A 19,169-nucleotide genomic window follows, 5' to 3' on the forward strand; every position below is an offset into this window, starting at 1 on the left:
AAATTGACTTGTAAATGATTAACTAACAATCTGGTCAACATAAAGTTCTTTATTTGAAGCACAATTCTACAAGAAAGGTAACTTACGGAAAAAGTGTTGGTGCTTAAAGTGCTTCACTGAACTGAAATTTAAACTTAAAACATCTCAAGATAAATGGACCAGGGCTAGACATAACCTGGGAGGTTGATGGCTCCGTGTCAGAGCATTGCTTATGATTTTCGGACCGATCAGGCCTTAACTTAACATTATTCACGAAAAAGTTGTCAATCGTTCTTTTCATCTTCTCTCATCATCTGCGCTACATCCACTCTGTTTAACTGACGGGCCTATAGGCTCCTCACCTCTCTTCCAGTCCAGTATCACAAGTAAAAGTCACTTTACAGTGCTAAAAGACTTACTCTAATAACAATTTAATAAAAAAACATTTCCTAGTGTTGAAGTCTATAAAAATACTGTACAAAACCGTTTGAATAAAACGAAAGTAAGGAAAATGGTGCGGGCACACTTAAAGAACGAGAGCTCTGCCATTATCATTCACTGCACAAGGAAACTAGCAAACATTACGGACAACAACTAATAAGCAGTGAAGCAAGGTTTACGTTGTTTATCATGTGCATAGTGTCGCGGTGTTTTGCGATCGCGGTCCGGGGATAACTCCCAGTGCTGCAGACGGGGAGCTCTGTCATCTCACGAAAACATTGTATAAAAAAACTTTGCATGGCGTAGTTTACACAGGACTGGTGGGATATGTGCATTGATACTCCTTCGTTCTTCATGTTATGTGGTTTACTTTGATAGGTGAACTGTCTTTCCCGCGTCCCAGCGTGACATCCAACAGGTTTTCCCAGATCGCATCACATATGTCTAGTCAGTAACAATGACAGGTGAAAACACGCACGCCCCTTCGCGAGCATATCACGCTCTAATGAAGGCAAACGGGGAGTTACACATTGCCCTCATTGTAATCCGTCAAAATGACGGACGGACGGCCTTCAGATTTTTCAGTCACTGGTAAAAAAAATCGTCAATGACAGAGAATTTTCGGTTAACGAGACCGCTGGTACACACATGTACAGGAATATCTGGACCAGGGTCCGCCCTTCACTATCTCTGATTGGTTTAGACCACGATATGGGCCTAATGTGTGTCTGTTGTTGAATCACAGGGAGACTTTCAGAGTCGCGGAGACTTCTTTTCTCCCTCGAAAGGCTGGTCGCACCGGTGCGACCTCAGATATTTTTTAGTCGCACCGGTGCGACCTCAGATTTTTTTTAGTCGCACTATTGAGAAATAAGGTCGCACGTGCGACCAAATTGGTCGCACTTTAGAGCCCTGAGTGAAGTTTGTTCCAGTCTGGTTGTTTCATACAGTCGGCATAATGTTGAAAGACAAATGACGTCTCCCTTCAAATCTTTGTCATTACTGCATTCTGTTTACATGTGTTATGTTGTTAACAAGAGATCTCAGATGTTCACCTGATGTCACCTTCAGTTATGTGATTTTATGCTGAATACTTTTAGGAATAATCTTTCAATGCATGCTTGTGTAATTATATGGTGTGCTTCTCTTTCTAAAAAAATCAGCCTTACTTAAAACTTTTTATATACAATTAAGAAAACAATGATAACAAAAAGTTATTTACAGGAATTCTACATTTTTGTCTGTAATGCTATTTAAATTCTGTAAAATATTATGCCACATTGTGTATGCCTACATTAATTTATGTTTACACAAAATTATGCTTCATCCAAAGAATAAACACTAAATAAACATTTACTAAAAAACTTGTTTTATTTAAATGTGTTTAAGCTCACTGCTTTTGATTTTAAGGGAGCTGAATTCAAAGGTTTTAAAGTTGAAAAGGAAGACGTCAGCGCCCCAGTTGGCCCTGGACGAAATCCTTGCAAACGTAAGTGTGGCTTTAGATGCACTTAAGAGATTCTTAAAAAGTTTTATTTAATTGTGTTTGCTTAGTATATTTTGATCTTACATGTGATTTAATCTACGTTTTTAGGAGCTGTTCACTTTTTAATAAAAATTGTTACTGTTTTTCATGTATAGAATTTATGTAAACACTTCACTAAATTTGTTTTGACTACTTGATAATTCACGTGCACTGTGTTGAATGATAATTGAAATCGAATGTAAGTTTTTTTTTTATTTGCATCCAGGTGATCGTGTTTCATCGAAGTCAAAGAGGATACGTCAAAGGCCACCTCCTGCAGCGACTGTATTGAAAAACACAGGTCCACAAGATTCTCAAAGTGATTCTGCTCAGCAACTTCACAGTCAAGAGCCTCTAAAGGACCCTGTGGTAGATGATGGTGTCGGTGGTGCAGAAGAATCCAAAACATCCTCCAAAACCAGAAGAAAAAGAGGGTCGGCAAAACAAGCACCTCAGTCAACTCCGAGGATTACCATCAAGCTGGTGACTAAAAAGACTACAGTCCCCTCCTCACAACAGAAATCTGGTAAAAAACGGAAGGGAATCAAATTCAAATCTGAAGTCACAGAGGATCAATGTGCACAAATCTCAAGTGCTCATGTGAAATTAAAGACCGCCGTACCAGCCATTGAAAACAGTGCAGGTGAGCCGAAAAAGGAGACTTGTACCAGAAGACGAGGAAGATCTGCAGACAAGAAACCAGAATGTGCTCCACAAACAGATCCTGAGGTGGCCGACCAAAAACCAAAGTTGAGAAAATCAACGCGAAAGCCTCAGAATTTACTGCCAGTTGAAAGTACAGAGTCAAAAGCTGAGGAAAACCCAGCACAAGAGGGTGCTGAATTAAATAAGCTTGTGATTCGGAGACAACGCAGAAGGTCCTCCAATTCTGCACAGGAGTCTGGGAACCCGAGTTTGGCCGAATCGTTGTTGGAAGTCTCAACTGTTGAAGAATCCAGGTCACCCTCAAAAAAGAAAAAGAAGAAAAAAAAGAAGAACCACAAGGAATCTGAAAGGAATCAGGAATCAGCCATAGCTCCTGCTGATGAGAAGCTCTCGTTCAACAGTGAATTTGTTGGGATTCCAGGTATGAAGCTGACCAGGATACGAAACCCTAAAGCCAGATCTCGCAAGAAACGCTGCAAGTTTGTTTGGACTCTTACACTGGTTAAAAGCAAAAGCAAAAGCAAAGACACCCAAGACAATCTATGTAAAACGCAAGAAAGCCCCATCAAAGAAGCAGAACCTCCTTCTAAACCTGTTGAGGGCGAAAACATTTCTAAAGAAGCAGAATCCTCACCTTCCAAGACGTCGGAGACAGACACACAGGTGCAGCAAACCTCGGAGGAACCTTCGAACACCACAATTTCTGAGAACCCAGAGAGTTTAACAACATTTGAGGAAGTTGAGAAAACCTCAAAAGAGGAAAACGTGGAGGTCCTTGAAAGGTCTGAAACAACTACACAAGCACATCCAGAAGAATCCACTCAGACAGACCCCGACGATATGACGAGTAGAGATATTGTTCCTCCGCTTCAAATAAAGGTTGTCTCCTCACCCGGCAAAAACAACAGTTTGAAGCAATCCTTCTTGATTCAACAAGTCACGACATCACCCGAAATAAAGGAACTCTCTGCAAAAGTTGAAGAGAATCCAGAGGAGATGGAGAACGTTTTGAAAATAAGAGCCGCTCCTGCCCATAAAATAAGGAACAGGCTACGCCAAAACACAGCCCGGAAGAAGCGTGGAAAACACAAACACTGGACCATTTACAGACGGAGGTGTAAAACAAATCAGTCGAAAGACAACGGCGCTTCTGAAATCGCAGCTGAAGTTGAGACTCGGGTGGACGATACGCTAGTATCGCCGGTATCGAAAGTGCCAGCGCCTTTAGAACCGAAACCAAAAATGCAGTCGCATGAAGTTAAGCATAAAAGAGGAAAACGTTCAATTCCATCAAGTACAGAACCACAGATACCCGAAGCAGCTGAGCCACAGACAATTGAACAAACTGTTGAATCAACACCAACCAATCTTTCACTCGAAGTGATGGAAACCCAGCGCGAGATAAAAGTGGAGGAGACATCGGCCTCAACTGAGATGGAAGAGGTTTTAGGGACTTCGGAAAGAGATCAGCCGCTGGTTCCTCGTCCTGCGAGACGGCGGATTAAACATGTCAGACGTAAACGGAGGGCTTTGATCGGCCGCAGGTTAAAAAATCCAAGAATGAGACCGAAGGAGTTGGTTAGTGAAGTTACTGAAGGTTGTCCTCCAATGGTTGGCACAGATGTTGGAGAGCCCAAGCGACTATTTTCAACAAAGTTCAAGAGGAAACTAATTCAGTCCATCGGGGGTAAAAGAAAAAGAGTCAAGCTCATTTCAAAGCAACTGGAGAACACCAACGAAGAGCAGATTTCCGAGCAGGTAGACAAGGTTGATTCTGTGACCGAGAAAGCAGAGGACCAAGACGTTCAGCCTAGCAAAACGAAGTTTTTGAAAAACATCAGACATTTCATAATGCCAGTTGTGAGTGCCCGATCTTCTCGGGTCATCAAGACGCCAAAGAGGTTCATGGATGATGTTGGTATGTCGGAACTGCCCCGCAGGAACTCCCAAAAGAAGCTGGGACTACAACCGAGAACAAAGCGACATGATTCTAGTGAAAGAGGTGAGCCTGAATCCCTTCCGTCTCAGGATGAAGAGGATGATCTGGGTGAAAGTCACATCGATCTCGATTTATCTTCATCTGTGGAATCGAAACCGAAACCGGCCGACGCTGAGAATTTCAGTGTGGAAACGCCATCTGGTAAAAGGCGCTCGCTTCTCAGAGATCCTGGTTTCAAATGGGGTGTTTTGGAACCTGCTGTCGAGGATGTGTTCAATTTCAATGAAGACCTCGACAAAGAGCTGGAGACCTTGTTATCTGCCAAAGATTTTCCAATGGACGCTTTTCTCGATCCTCTCCAAAAGAAGAAAAAATCCACAAAGTTTAAAGCGCAATCATCAAAATTAAAGTTACACAAGAAGCTAAAACTCAAACAAGGTCTTACGAATCGTAAAAAGACTCCGGCAACCGAAACGAAAACGGTTGTTTCATCGCCTGCCAAGGCACAGAAGATCGCGTTGGAAGAGGAGGCCAGTTTATTTCAATCTCTCAAAAATATGAAGAAAGAAAAAGCTAAACTTAAAATCGAGGATCTCAACACCCCTGGGGTTGTTCGCAAAGTCTCCATCTGTGTCCGAGCGCTTAGTTCCAAGTTGCTAGCGCAACACAAGACAAGGGACATCCAAGAGGATGAACTGCCAGATGAATTCTCCATTCATACAGACATCTCGCTTCCCAATAAATGTAAAGGTGGGTACATAAACATTTATACATTAGAGGACAAACGAAATTGATTAACGTGGTCGTCATTGGTGTTATGCCCTTAACCCTATTTTCTTTTTTATATCTCAGATTTTGAGAAAATGCATCTCGCAGAATCAAAGAGTCTGAATTCAGAGGAAGCTTCTGAAAATGTTGTTGATGCTGAAGAGAAAGCCGCCTCTCATCGGCCTCGCCTTACAGGAGCTAACAAGCGGATGTTCAACCTTCTCAAGAAAGCAAAGGTCCAACTCATCAAAATAGATCAACAGAAACATCTGAAATCATCTGGGGTAAATCCATTAAACTACAAATCATACAATGCAAGTATTTTTCCTTTCTAATGCTGATCTTTTTCATTTGCTCACTTATTTAAACCTTTGGATAAAAGAAAATGTATGTAAATAAGAAATCATGACAACCTTTTTTGATGTCACATATATTTTATTGACCACATTAACTCGTATTGGATTTTAAATGATAAAACATTAAACATACACATTTAGAAAAAAACTCAAGTAATTCCAATGTCGACGCTTTATATATCAAATATAAATTTATAAAGGGAATATGAACTTAATTTTGGTTTGTTTTATCAGCGTTTTTCTTGCAATAGCTGATTTTAAATCAAGCAGCTTTTCTAAATTGTATTTGTGTACTAAATGCCAATAGCCCAAGGTTATATTGACCAAATATAATTGGCTTATACTCTTCAACCGATTTTGCTCAGTTTATGATTTTTAGTCAGATTGAATTGAAGTGCCATTAACAGTTATTTGTAATCTTTTATCACACCTGGTTTTGTTTAGTTCCTTCCGGAAGGTAGAATCACATCAACAAAGAGGCAGAGACGAAAACCAAAGGAGCGTCGTGAGAATGCCTGTCCCAACAAGACCGACGTCTCTCCGGAGCAGGTGCGTCACATGCTTTTAAAACAGAACAAACTGTTAGAAACATTTCAGTAGATTTTTGTTTGATTCGTCTTATATCTTTATGTTGCTTTCAAATGAAAATCAACATAAGCAAATCATTTTTCTCTCAATAATTGTTTTGGCTCTTTCATTGTAATGCGTACAGGTGTACCTCATAAGTTAGCATCATAAATGAACAGTGTCAGTATTACTGAAGAGATATTCTCATGAGTTTTTGTTTCACTTTATTCTGTCCCGAAGGAGCCTGCCAGAGGAGGACCCCGCATTAAACATGTTTGCAGGGCAGCGGCTGTGGTTTTAGGGCAGCCTCGTGCCATGGTCCCTGATGACATCCCGCGACTGAGCGCTCTACCCCTGCACGAGAGATCAGACATATCTCCTTCACCTGCAGAGAAAGGTACAGGCACGTACTCTGCAAAACTGCTCAAAATACGTGAAGGGACACTTCACCCAAAAATGAAATTTCTGTCATCGTTTACTCGCCTTCGAGTTCCAAATCTCTATCAATGTCTTTGTTCTGATGAACACAGAGAAAGATATTTAGAAGAATGATTGTAACCAGACAGATTTCGCCCATCATTGACGACCATAGTAGGAAAATACACAATGTTAGTCTAAAGTGCCCCAGAACTGTTTGCTGTCCTACATTCTTCTAAATGTCTTACTTTGCGTTCAACAGAACAAAAAAATGATAAAGTAATTTTTCCTACTATGGGAGTCAATGGGGGGGCAAGATCGGTTTGGTTATAAGCATTCTTCCTTGTTCATCAGAACAAAGAAATTGATACAGATTTGGAACAACTCGACGGTGAGTAAATGATGACAGAATTTTCATTTTTTTGGTGAAGTGTCCCTTCAAACTCAAGTTAAACAGATAATGCAAACACTTGAGTACTAGTATAATAGGTTACCGTGATTTGCTTAGGTAATTTCTTGTTTGCATACCTTTGAGATTATACAAACGCTTCTTGCTTATTGTCGTTGTTATAGGAAATGACCTATGTTCTTTAATTTTCTTTTCAGTTCTTTTGGTCAGGATATGTGGGGATGTTATCTAGATCTTTTTTAGTCGTGCATTGAGGTCGTGATGTTTTTTTTATGGCAGGTGTCGAGTCTCACTCTGATCCAGAAAGCCCCGTCACACAAGAGCACCGAACGTCGAAGTCCCGCAAAAGTAGAGCTCATTTGTTAGCCAACCGAAACCGAAGGTGTGGCGAGTGTAAGGGATGCCTCCACGAGGAGGACTGTGGCAGGTGCATGAACTGCCTGGACAAACCCAAGTTTGGCGGCCCCAACACAAAGCGCCAGTGTTGCGTGTAAGTATTTGTTGATTATCACATGGCTCTGAAATGCTTGATTCTGATTGGTCAATTCTTGCAACGGTGAGGTTTGCTATTCTTCCAAAAGAACCACTAAAACTGATAACACGCCATACATCCGGGTACAATGAATCATTGAGTGCTAATACTTACATGTTTAAAGTATAGTGTTTCTTCTCATGCCAGGTTTGAATTTCTTACAGATAAGCTATGTGAAATACCATGTACATTCAATGTTTCCTCGGTTCAAGGCTCTTAAAATTCTTCTGAAAATTGAATAACTCTTTTTGTTAAAGATACAAGCGATGCGATGCAGTTGAAGAACGGAAGGCCAAGAGACTGAGTGGGAAGCTTCAAAAAGGTACGAAATGTATGAGAATACATTTTTTTAATGAAATTATTATGATGAGCAAGTTGTTGATGAGCGCCTCACTGTTCATAGGGAATATTAAGAAGCGCCGTTCATCAATCAGCGCGGGTCACTCAAGTAATGAAGACGGCGAGGGCGCAGATGGAATCGGACGGATGTTCCCTACTCCTCCGGGTGACAGTCCATCTGTGCGAAAACAGCCACGCCGGCACGTTAAACCACGTTTCTACTGCGACCTGCTGGATTATGACTCCGATTTGGAATGGATTGGTGGTTCGAACTCCACCTCTCCCGGACGCAGGAGAACTCCTGGTCTTCGTAACGCAGGTTAAACATTAACTGTCAATGAAGAATGTGTATACTATTGGTGCTGGGTTTTGTTATCCTCTATTGGCCTTTATTTCTATTAAATTATAATAAAAATACAAACACTTAAGCCTTTTAATTTATTTTTTACAATCTTTTTTCAACTGAAGAGTGTTTTTCCTTATTTTGCCCCCATTTACCACCAGTGGGCGGTACACAATTTGATTATAAGATGATGCTTTTATTTCAAGTTAATTTTAACTTTAAATAATAGTTCAATTTTATTATTATTATTCATATGATCAATTATTTAAATTAGATTGTTTTTTAAGTTTTATTATATCAAACTGTTTATGCAAAAATATATAATAAATGTATGTAATGTAATGTAATAAAAAATAATAGTTAAAAATATATTATTTATAATAATATTATTTAGTAGAAAATCAATATTATTATGTTATGTTAGTATTTAGTTATTAGGTTGATGGGGGCTTCTTCAAACATCACCTTACTAATAAAAAAGTGAACAACTTTTAATGGGGGTCTTAATTTTGTTATTAAAGATCGCCTAACACAGGCAGTTTCTGCCCATCTCATATTCATCTTGAGTGCCTATACAGTAGTGTTGCATACGGCTTATCTTCGAAAAGTATTTAGTTTGATCAAATTTATAAAAGAGAGGTACAGCTGTATGATCATTTCCATAAAAACACGAGCTGCTAGAGGTGGTGGGACTAATTTGACTTGCCGCATGCAGTTCATGTCCGGCATCTTTTAGCACTGGGACCGCGTGATCTATCAGTTTCAAAACAATCTCCAAATCCAACGTTATATCCACCATTTATATAACATGAACCATCACTGTAACCATCACTGAAATGCCGTGAACAGACACGTCTAGAAGCCAGAATGCATGACATAGCATGATAGCTCCGCTTTAAACAGCTCTTTCCTAGTTTTCTAAATACCTTTTCTACATTTATGTAATCTATTTATTTATTTTTCTATCCAAGCTTTAATTCTATTTGTGTGTAATGCACCACAGATTTTGTGTCATTGGACGACTTCATTGGTGACGCCTTTGACGAAGGAGTGCGACATCGCAGACCTGGCTTCAACAGGGTTCCGCCCATCAGGCGTAAAGTTGAGAAGGTATTCAGATTGTTCAAGCGTCAGGTGAAATCAAAGCCGTGCTCATTCAATCAACGTCTCACTGAAAACAACTATTGTTCCTACGTTTATAGAGTCCTCAGGAACAGACACCACCCAGCGTTCTGGCAGCCCTCGCAAACGGTTTTGCAGAAAGAGAGACTGAGCCAGAGGAACCCACGCACAAGATCTGTGTGGATTTCAAGGTAATGTTCTCATTTCTTTCCCTCACAGTTTTAAGGTGTTTGTTTAGATTAGTGAGACATGGTCGAGGAAAGCAAACCAAGGGCTGTTTTCTGTTGTCCACATATACTTCCAGATTTTAGCACTGATGTGTTTTGCCACATGATGGCAGCACACAATTCTGAATGGACAAATCACTGTAAAGGTTTAAACCGGCCAATAATAAAACCGCCGCACTGATGTTAAATCTTCACCATATAAATACTTCAGTCTTTCATGTGCAAAATACAACGATAACGAAGACAGCCGAAAACAGCCCATAACTCATCAGACAACTTCCTTTTTATTGTAAACACACACCATCTGGTTACAAGTCATTGTTTGTGTTCATCCAGATGTTCCCCTCACTTTCTGTCCAACATGTGTTTTAGTATGATTAAAGAAGGCATTGTTTCACATGTTGTGTTTGGAGGGACTGTCTTCAGTGTGCAACAGTTCTGATGTTTCTTTGAAGTACTTTCTAATCGTATGGAGCCATTCATGTTTTGTATTCCACTAATTATAAAACTTTTTAATGGCTGGCTAAAGGCTTGGATGTTAAAGGAGTCAACCATCAAACTTTATCTTCTTTTGAAAGCACATAGGCCGGACATATCCTCATTTCTCTTTCGTTCTTAACAGGAGGACTGTAGTCTGCAAAGCGTTTGGGTGACAGGAGGTCTAAGCGTCCTCACCTCTGTTCCTCTCGTGCCCCAGTACGTCTGCCTGCTGTGTGCCAGTAAAGGCCAACATGAGGTTTGTCCTCTGCCCTTCATTACACCGACAAATCCTCTTTCAACACTTATGAACAACATCAAAAATGAATCACGATTAATCGATTAAAAAAGTTTGGGTTTGTATAATATGCGTGTTGTGTATATTTATATTTATTAGGGCTGTCAAACGATTAATCGTGATTAATCACATCCAGAATAAAAGTTTGTGTTTACATAATATATGTCTGTGTAGTGTTCATATTAATTTTCAATTAATAAACACATACATACATGCATATATTTAAGAAAAATATACAATATTTTTTTTTATAAACGTTTATTTATAATTTCAATTATTGGTAAATATAAGTAAATACATCTAAATATTTCCTAAATATATATACATGTATGTTTATGTTTTTGTGTTAATAAATACAAAATTAATAAGCACAGTACACAGACATATATTATGTAAACAAAAACTTTTATTCTGGATGCGATTAATCGCGATTAATCGTTTGACAGCCCTAATATTTATACATGCATGTGCATGCATTTATACATGGGCAATTCTACAGAATTGGTGCAAAATCAGAGTTGGAAACATCTTGAAAAAAAGAAAAGAAAGAAAACACATTTCTAGTAATTGTGCAGTTAACTTTCATGTTGTAATTTCAGAAAGTTTTGGACAATTCTTCCTCTCCCCAAAATTTGCCACTACCGACTTACCAATATATTTTTTGCTATTTTTAAAAAATGTTTCCACATGTAAATCAATATCAGTTACAATTTTAACAATATTTCAAGTGCAATTTATGAGATTTGTTGTATTTTGAATCCAATCTTTCTTTGTAAATGGCATAAAATTGATCATAACAATTTCAAAGTTAAGGATTCATTAGTTTATATATACATTGAGCCAAACACTATCATAACATCTTAGTTGATCATTTAATATACTTTATTTTTGACAAAACATCCTGTGTTTCGGTCGTGACGCACACATTTTCAGTAGTGATGGTAATGTTTTGGTAGCGATCACAAATTTAATTTGCACAGCTGAATCAGACTTTCAAACATTTTATGTTAATCAAACTAACTATGTTGCACATATGCAGCCAGCACATATAGCAGACACACATCTGACAGTAAATATTTAATACAGTGGTTAAACCCATTTAAAGAACTGCCGCCCCCCATATACTGTACATTGAGGATAGATCGGATAATGTGTAAAATATGTTAGATATAGTTTATGCACACGTAAAAACTAAATTTGACGGAAAAGCACCCAAAACAGTTTGCTTAATTGCAGAAAAGAAAATGTTTGGTAGTGACGCTCCTTAAAGTTACACACAGATTTTCAGACTTTTGAACACATTTACTTCAAAATGATAAGACCGATCTACTCACCGTGTAGCTATTAGAGAGAGGGACACAGTAATGATTCTTGATCAAAAATGTTGGGGTTTTGGCTAAAATCTGTCTCAGCCAATTGTGTCTTTAGTGACATGAAAATCCGGAACACATTTTTTACATAGTTTAATGATTTAAAAATAAAATAAATATATTTTTAAAAACAACAATGGAAAAAAATGCTAAACAATTTTAAATATAATTTTCATAAGTTGAAATTTAGGGGTTTGCGTTCGGGACACCCATCTCCCAATTGAAAGTAACCAATAAATTATGATTTTTACATATATTAAGCTTACTGATCTTATAAATATTATTGTGGGTTTCTAAAGATGATAGAAGGATCTTATTAAACAATTTAGATTTGAATGCTTTTTAAATGTGTTTTTTTATGTGGGACAGCAGTTTGCATGAATTCTGTAGAATGGCCCATATATGCTTTTTTAATATCAACACAGAATTTTATGTAGGAACCAATTAATCGCGATTATTCGATTAAAAGGTATTAATCGATTAAACTCTTAATCGATTTGACATGCCTAAATCCAGGGGAAAAAAAGTCTAATTTAATTCGCTGTAGCGCAAAATCTACAGTTTTTAACTGATGTTTCCCCACAGTCTGATGTCACCGCTTCTCAGTGGGATGTTTTTGTGGACGTTCTACTGTTTCAAATTGGTATTAAGTGAATTTGCGCTGCCATTGTACAGATGCTGCACTGTCAGGTATGCTGTGAAACGTTTCACCGGTTCTGCTTGGAACCTTCTGAGCGCCCCCTGGAGGAAAACAAGGAGAACTGGTGCTGCCGTCGCTGCAAGTTCTGCAGGGTCTGCGGACGCAAGAACAAAGAGTCCAAGGTAGTTTGCAAGTGTCTCAGTGTTCTTGCATTGTGATCTATAGAGTAGTTTTGGTATGGAAATTTTGTGATGTACAGTTCTCGCTGTTTTGGGGGAAATACCTTTTCAGAATTGTTCTTCCTCAGCATTGATGTCAGTAATCCGTTTTCTATTCTTCATTTCAATACAGCCTCTACTGGAGTGTGAAAAGTGTCAGAATTGTTACCACCCCGCCTGTCTCGGCCCCAACTACCCCAAACCCAACAAACGTAAGAAGCCGTGGGTAAGTTGAGTCGCGTGGGTACTTTCCTCGACACACAGAGATTTAAAGGTAACCACCGTTTTTTGCTGACTCTACTTGGCATCGCTTTTTTGTCAAAGCAAGCTGACATTATAAGCCTCTGCAGCTTGAGGAGGAAAATGCCATTTCGGTTTATGGCCAGGTGGAATAATAATAATATTCCCAAAGCACTCCGAACATAAATTGATGCCCACAAATAAAAATGCAGACTTTCCAAACGTGTTTGCTTTCACATGTTCTGGAAATTATGAAAAGACGTCTGGAGATTTTTTTGACAGATTAAACACTTTAAGCCAAAAGAAATATCATAAAAGTCCAATTTTTGTGGAAGTTTTTTTTAATGGCACTGTTTGGTTTTTCAGGTGTGTATGACCTGTATCAGGTGTAAAAGTTGTGGAGTGACTCCAGGGAAGAGCTGGGACACGGAGTGGAATCACGACAAGGGTCTGTGTCCCGACTGCACGCGGTTATTCGATCAAGGTGATGCTTCTTACTGATCGAATGGCCAAATTCTTGTATAGAGCCGTTATTGAGTTAATTCTTGCACAAGCCACATCAGGACCTTATGATGTCCATCAGATATTTATTACTTATCCAGTCAAAGTAGCTCATGACTTCTAGCACACATCCCAATAATGATGCAACAATTAGAAACAAAGGTTATGTTTATGGCTGGTTAATTAAAGCCTTCACCTTAGACACTGTGACTTTTATCTTACCATTTACCCTGAACTTGTCGGTCAACGGGGTGGAAAGATAAGGTTACTAGAAGTAATGACAGATGGCACAAACTGCACTTGAAATACAGGAAACGACACAGGATGCATGCTTCAGTACGTCAACATAATGAAACTTGGTCTTCTGAGTGCGTGTAGGATATAAATGTACTTTATATAAATAAATATACGTTCAAAGTTCGTTTTCAAAAGCTGCATTATAATAAAAGCACAAATTATTAGACGTATATATATTTTTTTGTTTAGCTTGCTGATATCCAAAAGCAAGACAGAAGTTAACTTTCACGTCATTAAATTGTGCCACAAAAACCGAGATTGAGCTGTAGCACATTCATTTGTAGTGGTTTAAAAATGTCCCCAACCCTAGACTGAAGTGTTGTTGTCTCATTTCTGCCTGTCGCTGACCTTTAGGTGTCAAAACATATCTTTGATCGATGTGTCTTTTATAGGTAACTACTGCACCATGTGCTTCAAGTGTTATGAAGATAATGACTATGACAGTCAGATGATGCAGTGTTCCACATGTAACCACTGGGTCCACGCTAAATGTGAAGGTCTGACAGGTGAGTGAACAAACCTGGAAACATCTGTCTTTATACAGATTGGCCTAATGAGTGGACGGTGAGATGGCGTGATCCGTTTGGCCACCTGAATCTTGTCACTTTTGTTCACCAGCATACGTAAGCAGTGTATTTAGTGATAGCGCTTTACAAAAAGATTGTATTTGTTAAGTAAGGGATAATCCTCAGCTAGCCGTGGGTTATTGTAAACATCAATAAAAGATTTAACTTGGCAAATGACCATGGTATAAGCGTGATAATCTACAGCTAGCCGTGCATTATGGGTTTTAATGCACGACGTGGAGGCCAAGAACCACCCGACGCGAATTATAGCGGATTATAATGCACTTCTTGACCTCCACGTCGTTCATTAAAACCCTTTAATGCATTTGGTGATTTGCCAAGTTAAATCTTTTATTGATGTTTACAGTGAAATTTTTGATTAAACAGGTGAAAATTGCAGTGATTTTGTCAGTTAAATTTCAAATGTAATCAAACTTACTGGAGCTACCTGTGCATTAAAGGGTTTTAATGCACACCTTCCAGCCAATCAGAATCGAGTATTCAAAAAGACCATGGTGTAATGTTAGTTAATGCATTAGATAACATAAACTAACAATGAACAATACGTCTACAGCATTTATTTAAGCTTGATATTTTTATTACCTTGAGAATGAGCCATTTCTATCCACATACACCGCACCGCGGGTGTCCCTTAAAAATTTTAAAAAATTGCCTTAGTACTAAATTTGCTTTACTCCACTACTATTCATAAATACATGTTTTTTTTTTTCAAAAACATGCTTCTGACTTGAACTCAAGTAAAAGTATTTTTGTGAACTCGTTGAGTAAATGTATGAAAGTGCTAGATTTTTAATGTACCTAAGTATGAAAGGTAAATAAAAACGTGTATTTGTGAAATGCAGTGGAGTAAAAAGTATGATATATGCGTTATAATGCAGTAAAGTAGAACATTTTCAAAGTAAAAACATTTTGATAAAAACTACAAATACTTGAGAGTAAAAATACTCTGTCCACTGCCCACCTCTGCATTTCTAAGCACTCATATTTGCACGAAAAGGTCAAATCGTAAACACAAGCGGTCAGGATCACTTGAAAAAAATGTTTCTCATGATCTTAAAAATCTATTAATCTGAAGGTGTGTGCTTCAATGTTTGAAATCTGTTTTGTTGACACAAATTTAATTGTGCCAACATATTAATTAATTTTATTAGAAAACTTCATTTTTATTAAAAATATTTGTGAAATGGATTATTTGGACCAAATAATAAATAAAAAGCAATCAGTAAGTTCTGAAATTCCTTCAGTACTGTACAAAAAGCTTACCATGTCGAGACCTCAAGAAGCTGGATGAAAAAACGCAAAGTGTACGATTCTAGTGAAAGTGTGGCTACTTCAAAAATGCAAAAATTTGAGAGTTCATTTATTTTGGATGCTTTTAGTCGCAACAATTCCCACAGCTACATTTGTGTTATTTCATGGTTTCGATGGGTTTAATGTTATTCTATCTAAACCGTGGAAAATATGAATTAAGTATTTCTCTTACACACCTCAGGCTTTTTTCTTCGATTTGATTTAGTGCTGATGAAGAAGTTGAGAAATGTGATTCCCGTGAAGATTTTGAGTCAGCATTTGGAAATTTTTCTTACGTCTGCTGACTAATGTCATGCTGAATTTTCACACAGATGACTTGTATGAAATCTTATCCAGTCTGCCCGAGAGTGTGGTTTACTGCTGTCAGCCGTGCATACAAGCCCAGCCCGACGGAGAGGTCGGCGAAGCCGGCTGGAAGGAGGTGCTCCACCAGGAGCTCAGGGCCGGGTTGGAGAAAGTGCTGTCTTGCCTGCTGAGCTCCACCCTCACAAAACACCTGGTCACCTGCAAGGGGGTCCGTGTCTTTTCTAGAAGACCCTTATTAAGTTGATTTAGTTTTTAGTCTAATAATATCACTTTAAATGCTGTTTAGATATACTAGTGACTGCTGACAGTCTCGACCGAAAGTGCACAACAAATCTGTAGTGCTTGTGGAGTCATTAACACACATAATGAATTGAAGTTAAACACGAAACTGTGTATACAGAACCTTTTTAATCTTTGATTCTTTTGTCTTGTAGTGTGCCGCGCTGGGTTCTCCAGACACTGAGGCTGTGTGTGACTTTAATGCCGTTGGAATGAAGTTTGAGGAAGGCTTGTACACATCCCTGGTTAGCATCTCACGTGGTCAATTCAGTAAAACATATTTTGCCTGCCTTAGGTCAGAGGTCAATCTTTGAGTAAAGGAAGTTCATCTCGGGAAAAGAAAATTCGGGGTCACTTTCGAATAGAAACTGGTACCAGTAAATGCTGTAATTTGGGCTATGATAGGTCTCGCAGACAGTCTGTCTGCATTTTGCGGTTCAGTTTTGGCTTTTCAAACGGCTTATTATCTAGAAGTTAACCATGACTTGAAACGGTACCGTAACGGATCATTTGGAATTGTGATATGAGAGACTTAAAAACAAAATCAGTGAAAGAATTGCACATAATATTCTTCTCTCACACGTACGCCGATAACAGCACATGTGCCGAGGTTGCCAGCTCCTAACATAAGCAGTTTTACTTCTTAATTTGAGGTTGAGAAATGCATACGTTTTAATTGACTTAAGTTTTTAACCTTTAACCGACTCATTTATAATGTATAAATACAGAGGAATAGACTTTAGTTTTTAATGGAATTTTGTCGTTATGGTTTTGCTGAGCAGAAGTCGTTCCATGAGGATGTGGTGAAAGTAATCTGCCGTAACCTCGAGGAAGAGAAAGGCCTGCCAGAGGACCAAAGACCCACTGCCCTGGCCCGCTCATACTATCTGACGGTGAGAATCTTGCATGTTAGAATATTGCGTTTTGTCATTTATCGTCATTGTTGGGAAATGCTTATGGTTTAAGTTGGTATTTGACTGTGGTGTGCAGATGTTGCCACAGCTGTTAAAGCTTAATAGCTTCTCCTGTTCCTCCGAAAGCTGTACACATTATATTGGTGTGGATATGATAAATGATAACTGTTGTCTTATGATCTCATCACATTGCATTTTGGGTAATTTCTCTGTTTCAGTTCTATTTCAAATAACGTGTGAATGACTATTATCTGATTGCACTGCAAAAAGGTTAAGTCAGCAACATTGCATTGTGGGAAACCGTATTCTGTAATGTGTGCTCTTGGTAAATACTAGACATAATATAAACTGTAGAAAAAAGGAGTATGTACATGTATGTTCTTGAGATTGAAATCATTGCTTTACTTGTTTCTATGACGCAGTGGTTTTAAAATGTACTTTTCGATCTTTTTTAGCTGTTAAAGGAAGTTTATAGTTGGTTCAACGGTCAAGACCCTAAAGTGTGGGATCCACGCTCCAAACATCTGCCAACGTAAGCGTGCCTCCTTTTATGTGATTTTCGTGTTTGTGCTGCTTGGAAATTCAACATTTATGCTCCTGTAAATGAACCGTCATCTTTGATCACCACACGTCGCCTTTGTTTTAGTGGTATGCTTTCACACGCCGTGATGCCTCCAAACTATGAACACGTTTATGCACAATGGCGTGAGAAAGACGCTGCGGATGACGCACCGCCGCTGACTGGAAGCCACGTTGATATGAAAATGGGAGAAGAAGCAGATCTTTCCACACCTTTGGCCCATAACACCAGCAGGAGTTGCTATATGGACATGAGGGAGATACGACTGAGGCTGAAAGGTAATTCAACATTAGCAGTGTATATATATTGTCAATAGTCATAGTTATAAGCTGGACGTATGTCAAGCTGTGCACGAGTCACGCTAAATTGGCATTGTGGTGTTTTTTCCCAGGGAAGAAAGGTCGACTGGCGAAAGCAGACCTGGACACTGGTTGGTCGAAAGAAGATGAAAGGCAGTGCGCTCTGTGCCAAAAATATGGTGACGCAAAGGCCAGTGTAAGTACATTAAGAGCTTTCGCATGAATAAGACATTCACATTATTCCTCATTGGGACGTTTTGAAGAATGTATGACATATCGCTTATTGCTCCCTGAACTCGGATAAAGGCGTCTGCTAAATGACTAAATGTAAATGTAATGGTTACGTACTCGGATTATGTGGTGCGGCGTAATACAACGAGAGCATGCGTGTCTCATGTCTGTTGTCATGTGTCTTTCTCTTCCCAGGATGCAGGGAGACTGCTATATCTGGGGCAGAACGAGTGGGCTCATGTCAACTGTGCCATGTGGTCTGCGGAAGTGTTCGAAGAAGATAACGGCTCGCTTCTGCATGTCCACAGTGCTGTAGCGCGAGGTCGCCTAATGGTATGCTTTCAGTCTCATGATTACTCTGATTTAACACTTATTTCATTTTCATGAGGAATTAGGAAAGAGTGCAACGATCACGATTTGATGCACACGATACTTGGTTCACGATTATAATAGTTTTTTTTTTAAAGTATGAAATTCTTTATTTCCAAAACATGAAACATTTTGGGTAGAATTTAAGGTTTAAGTGAATCTTCTGCATGTAAATGAATAAAAATGTAATTGGTTTGAAAAGAAGACTGAACTTTGACATAAAATTACAAAAGGATTAGGGTTGGAGAACGATGACCACTAAGAAATAACGTTTTTTTATAAGCAGTTAAAACACAAATAAGCCAAGAACATTAAAAACATGGCAGTAGCTCTGTGATACATATTTTTGAGGTTTGGTATCAGTAAGTTATTAGTCGAAATATCACTAGACCCCTATTAATAATATTAACAAACTTTACATATGTTGTTTAAAGAACATGGGTTAATGCACTTTCACAGAAATTATGAAATTTTGACTTGTATTTGTATGATAAAATAGTATTTGAATGTGAACAAACTAAAGATGCACTGATTCAAAATTTCTCCACCAAAAGCCGATTGTTCGGAGTAATATCTGTCCATGCCGATTCTGAAGATTAAATTAATATTTCTTAACTTTCTG

At 38.6% G+C, this 19,169-nt stretch overlaps 1 protein-coding gene across 2 annotated transcripts in view; it reads left to right on the plus strand.

Annotated features, from left to right (window-relative positions):
• The window catches only part of kmt2bb (lysine (K)-specific methyltransferase 2Bb), a 37,628-nt gene that overhangs the window by 2,562 nt on the left and 15,897 nt on the right, over positions 1-19,169 (plus strand). Inside the window, exons 2-23 of one of the 2 annotated variants that reach the window (XM_057350374.1) lie at positions 1,831-1,909; positions 2,172-5,300; positions 5,403-5,632; positions 6,119-6,223; positions 6,482-6,638; positions 7,347-7,557; positions 7,857-7,921; positions 8,003-8,257; positions 9,285-9,391; positions 9,484-9,594; positions 10,253-10,366; positions 12,451-12,597; positions 12,767-12,859; positions 13,240-13,357; positions 14,064-14,177; positions 15,881-16,083; positions 16,310-16,399; positions 16,937-17,047; positions 17,524-17,600; positions 17,715-17,926; positions 18,040-18,143; positions 18,374-18,511. In XM_057350374.1, the coding sequence (XP_057206357.1) occupies positions 1,831-1,909; positions 2,172-5,300; positions 5,403-5,632; positions 6,119-6,223; positions 6,482-6,638; positions 7,347-7,557; positions 7,857-7,921; positions 8,003-8,257; positions 9,285-9,391; positions 9,484-9,594; positions 10,253-10,366; positions 12,451-12,597; positions 12,767-12,859; positions 13,240-13,357; positions 14,064-14,177; positions 15,881-16,083; positions 16,310-16,399; positions 16,937-17,047; positions 17,524-17,600; positions 17,715-17,926; positions 18,040-18,143; positions 18,374-18,511 (5,970 nt within the window). The remainder of the gene's footprint in view (positions 1-1,830; positions 1,910-2,171; positions 5,301-5,402; positions 5,633-6,118; positions 6,224-6,481; positions 6,639-7,346; positions 7,558-7,856; positions 7,922-8,002; positions 8,258-9,284; positions 9,392-9,483; positions 9,595-10,252; positions 10,367-12,450; positions 12,598-12,766; positions 12,860-13,239; positions 13,358-14,063; positions 14,178-15,880; positions 16,084-16,309; positions 16,400-16,936; positions 17,048-17,523; positions 17,601-17,714; positions 17,927-18,039; positions 18,144-18,373; positions 18,512-19,169) is intronic. The other variant, XM_057350375.1, reaches the window with a different exon arrangement.

This window comes from Triplophysa rosa, linkage group LG14, assembly GCF_024868665.1.
Source record: "Triplophysa rosa linkage group LG14, Trosa_1v2, whole genome shotgun sequence".
NCBI lineage: Eukaryota > Metazoa > Chordata > Actinopteri > Cypriniformes > Nemacheilidae > Triplophysa > Triplophysa rosa.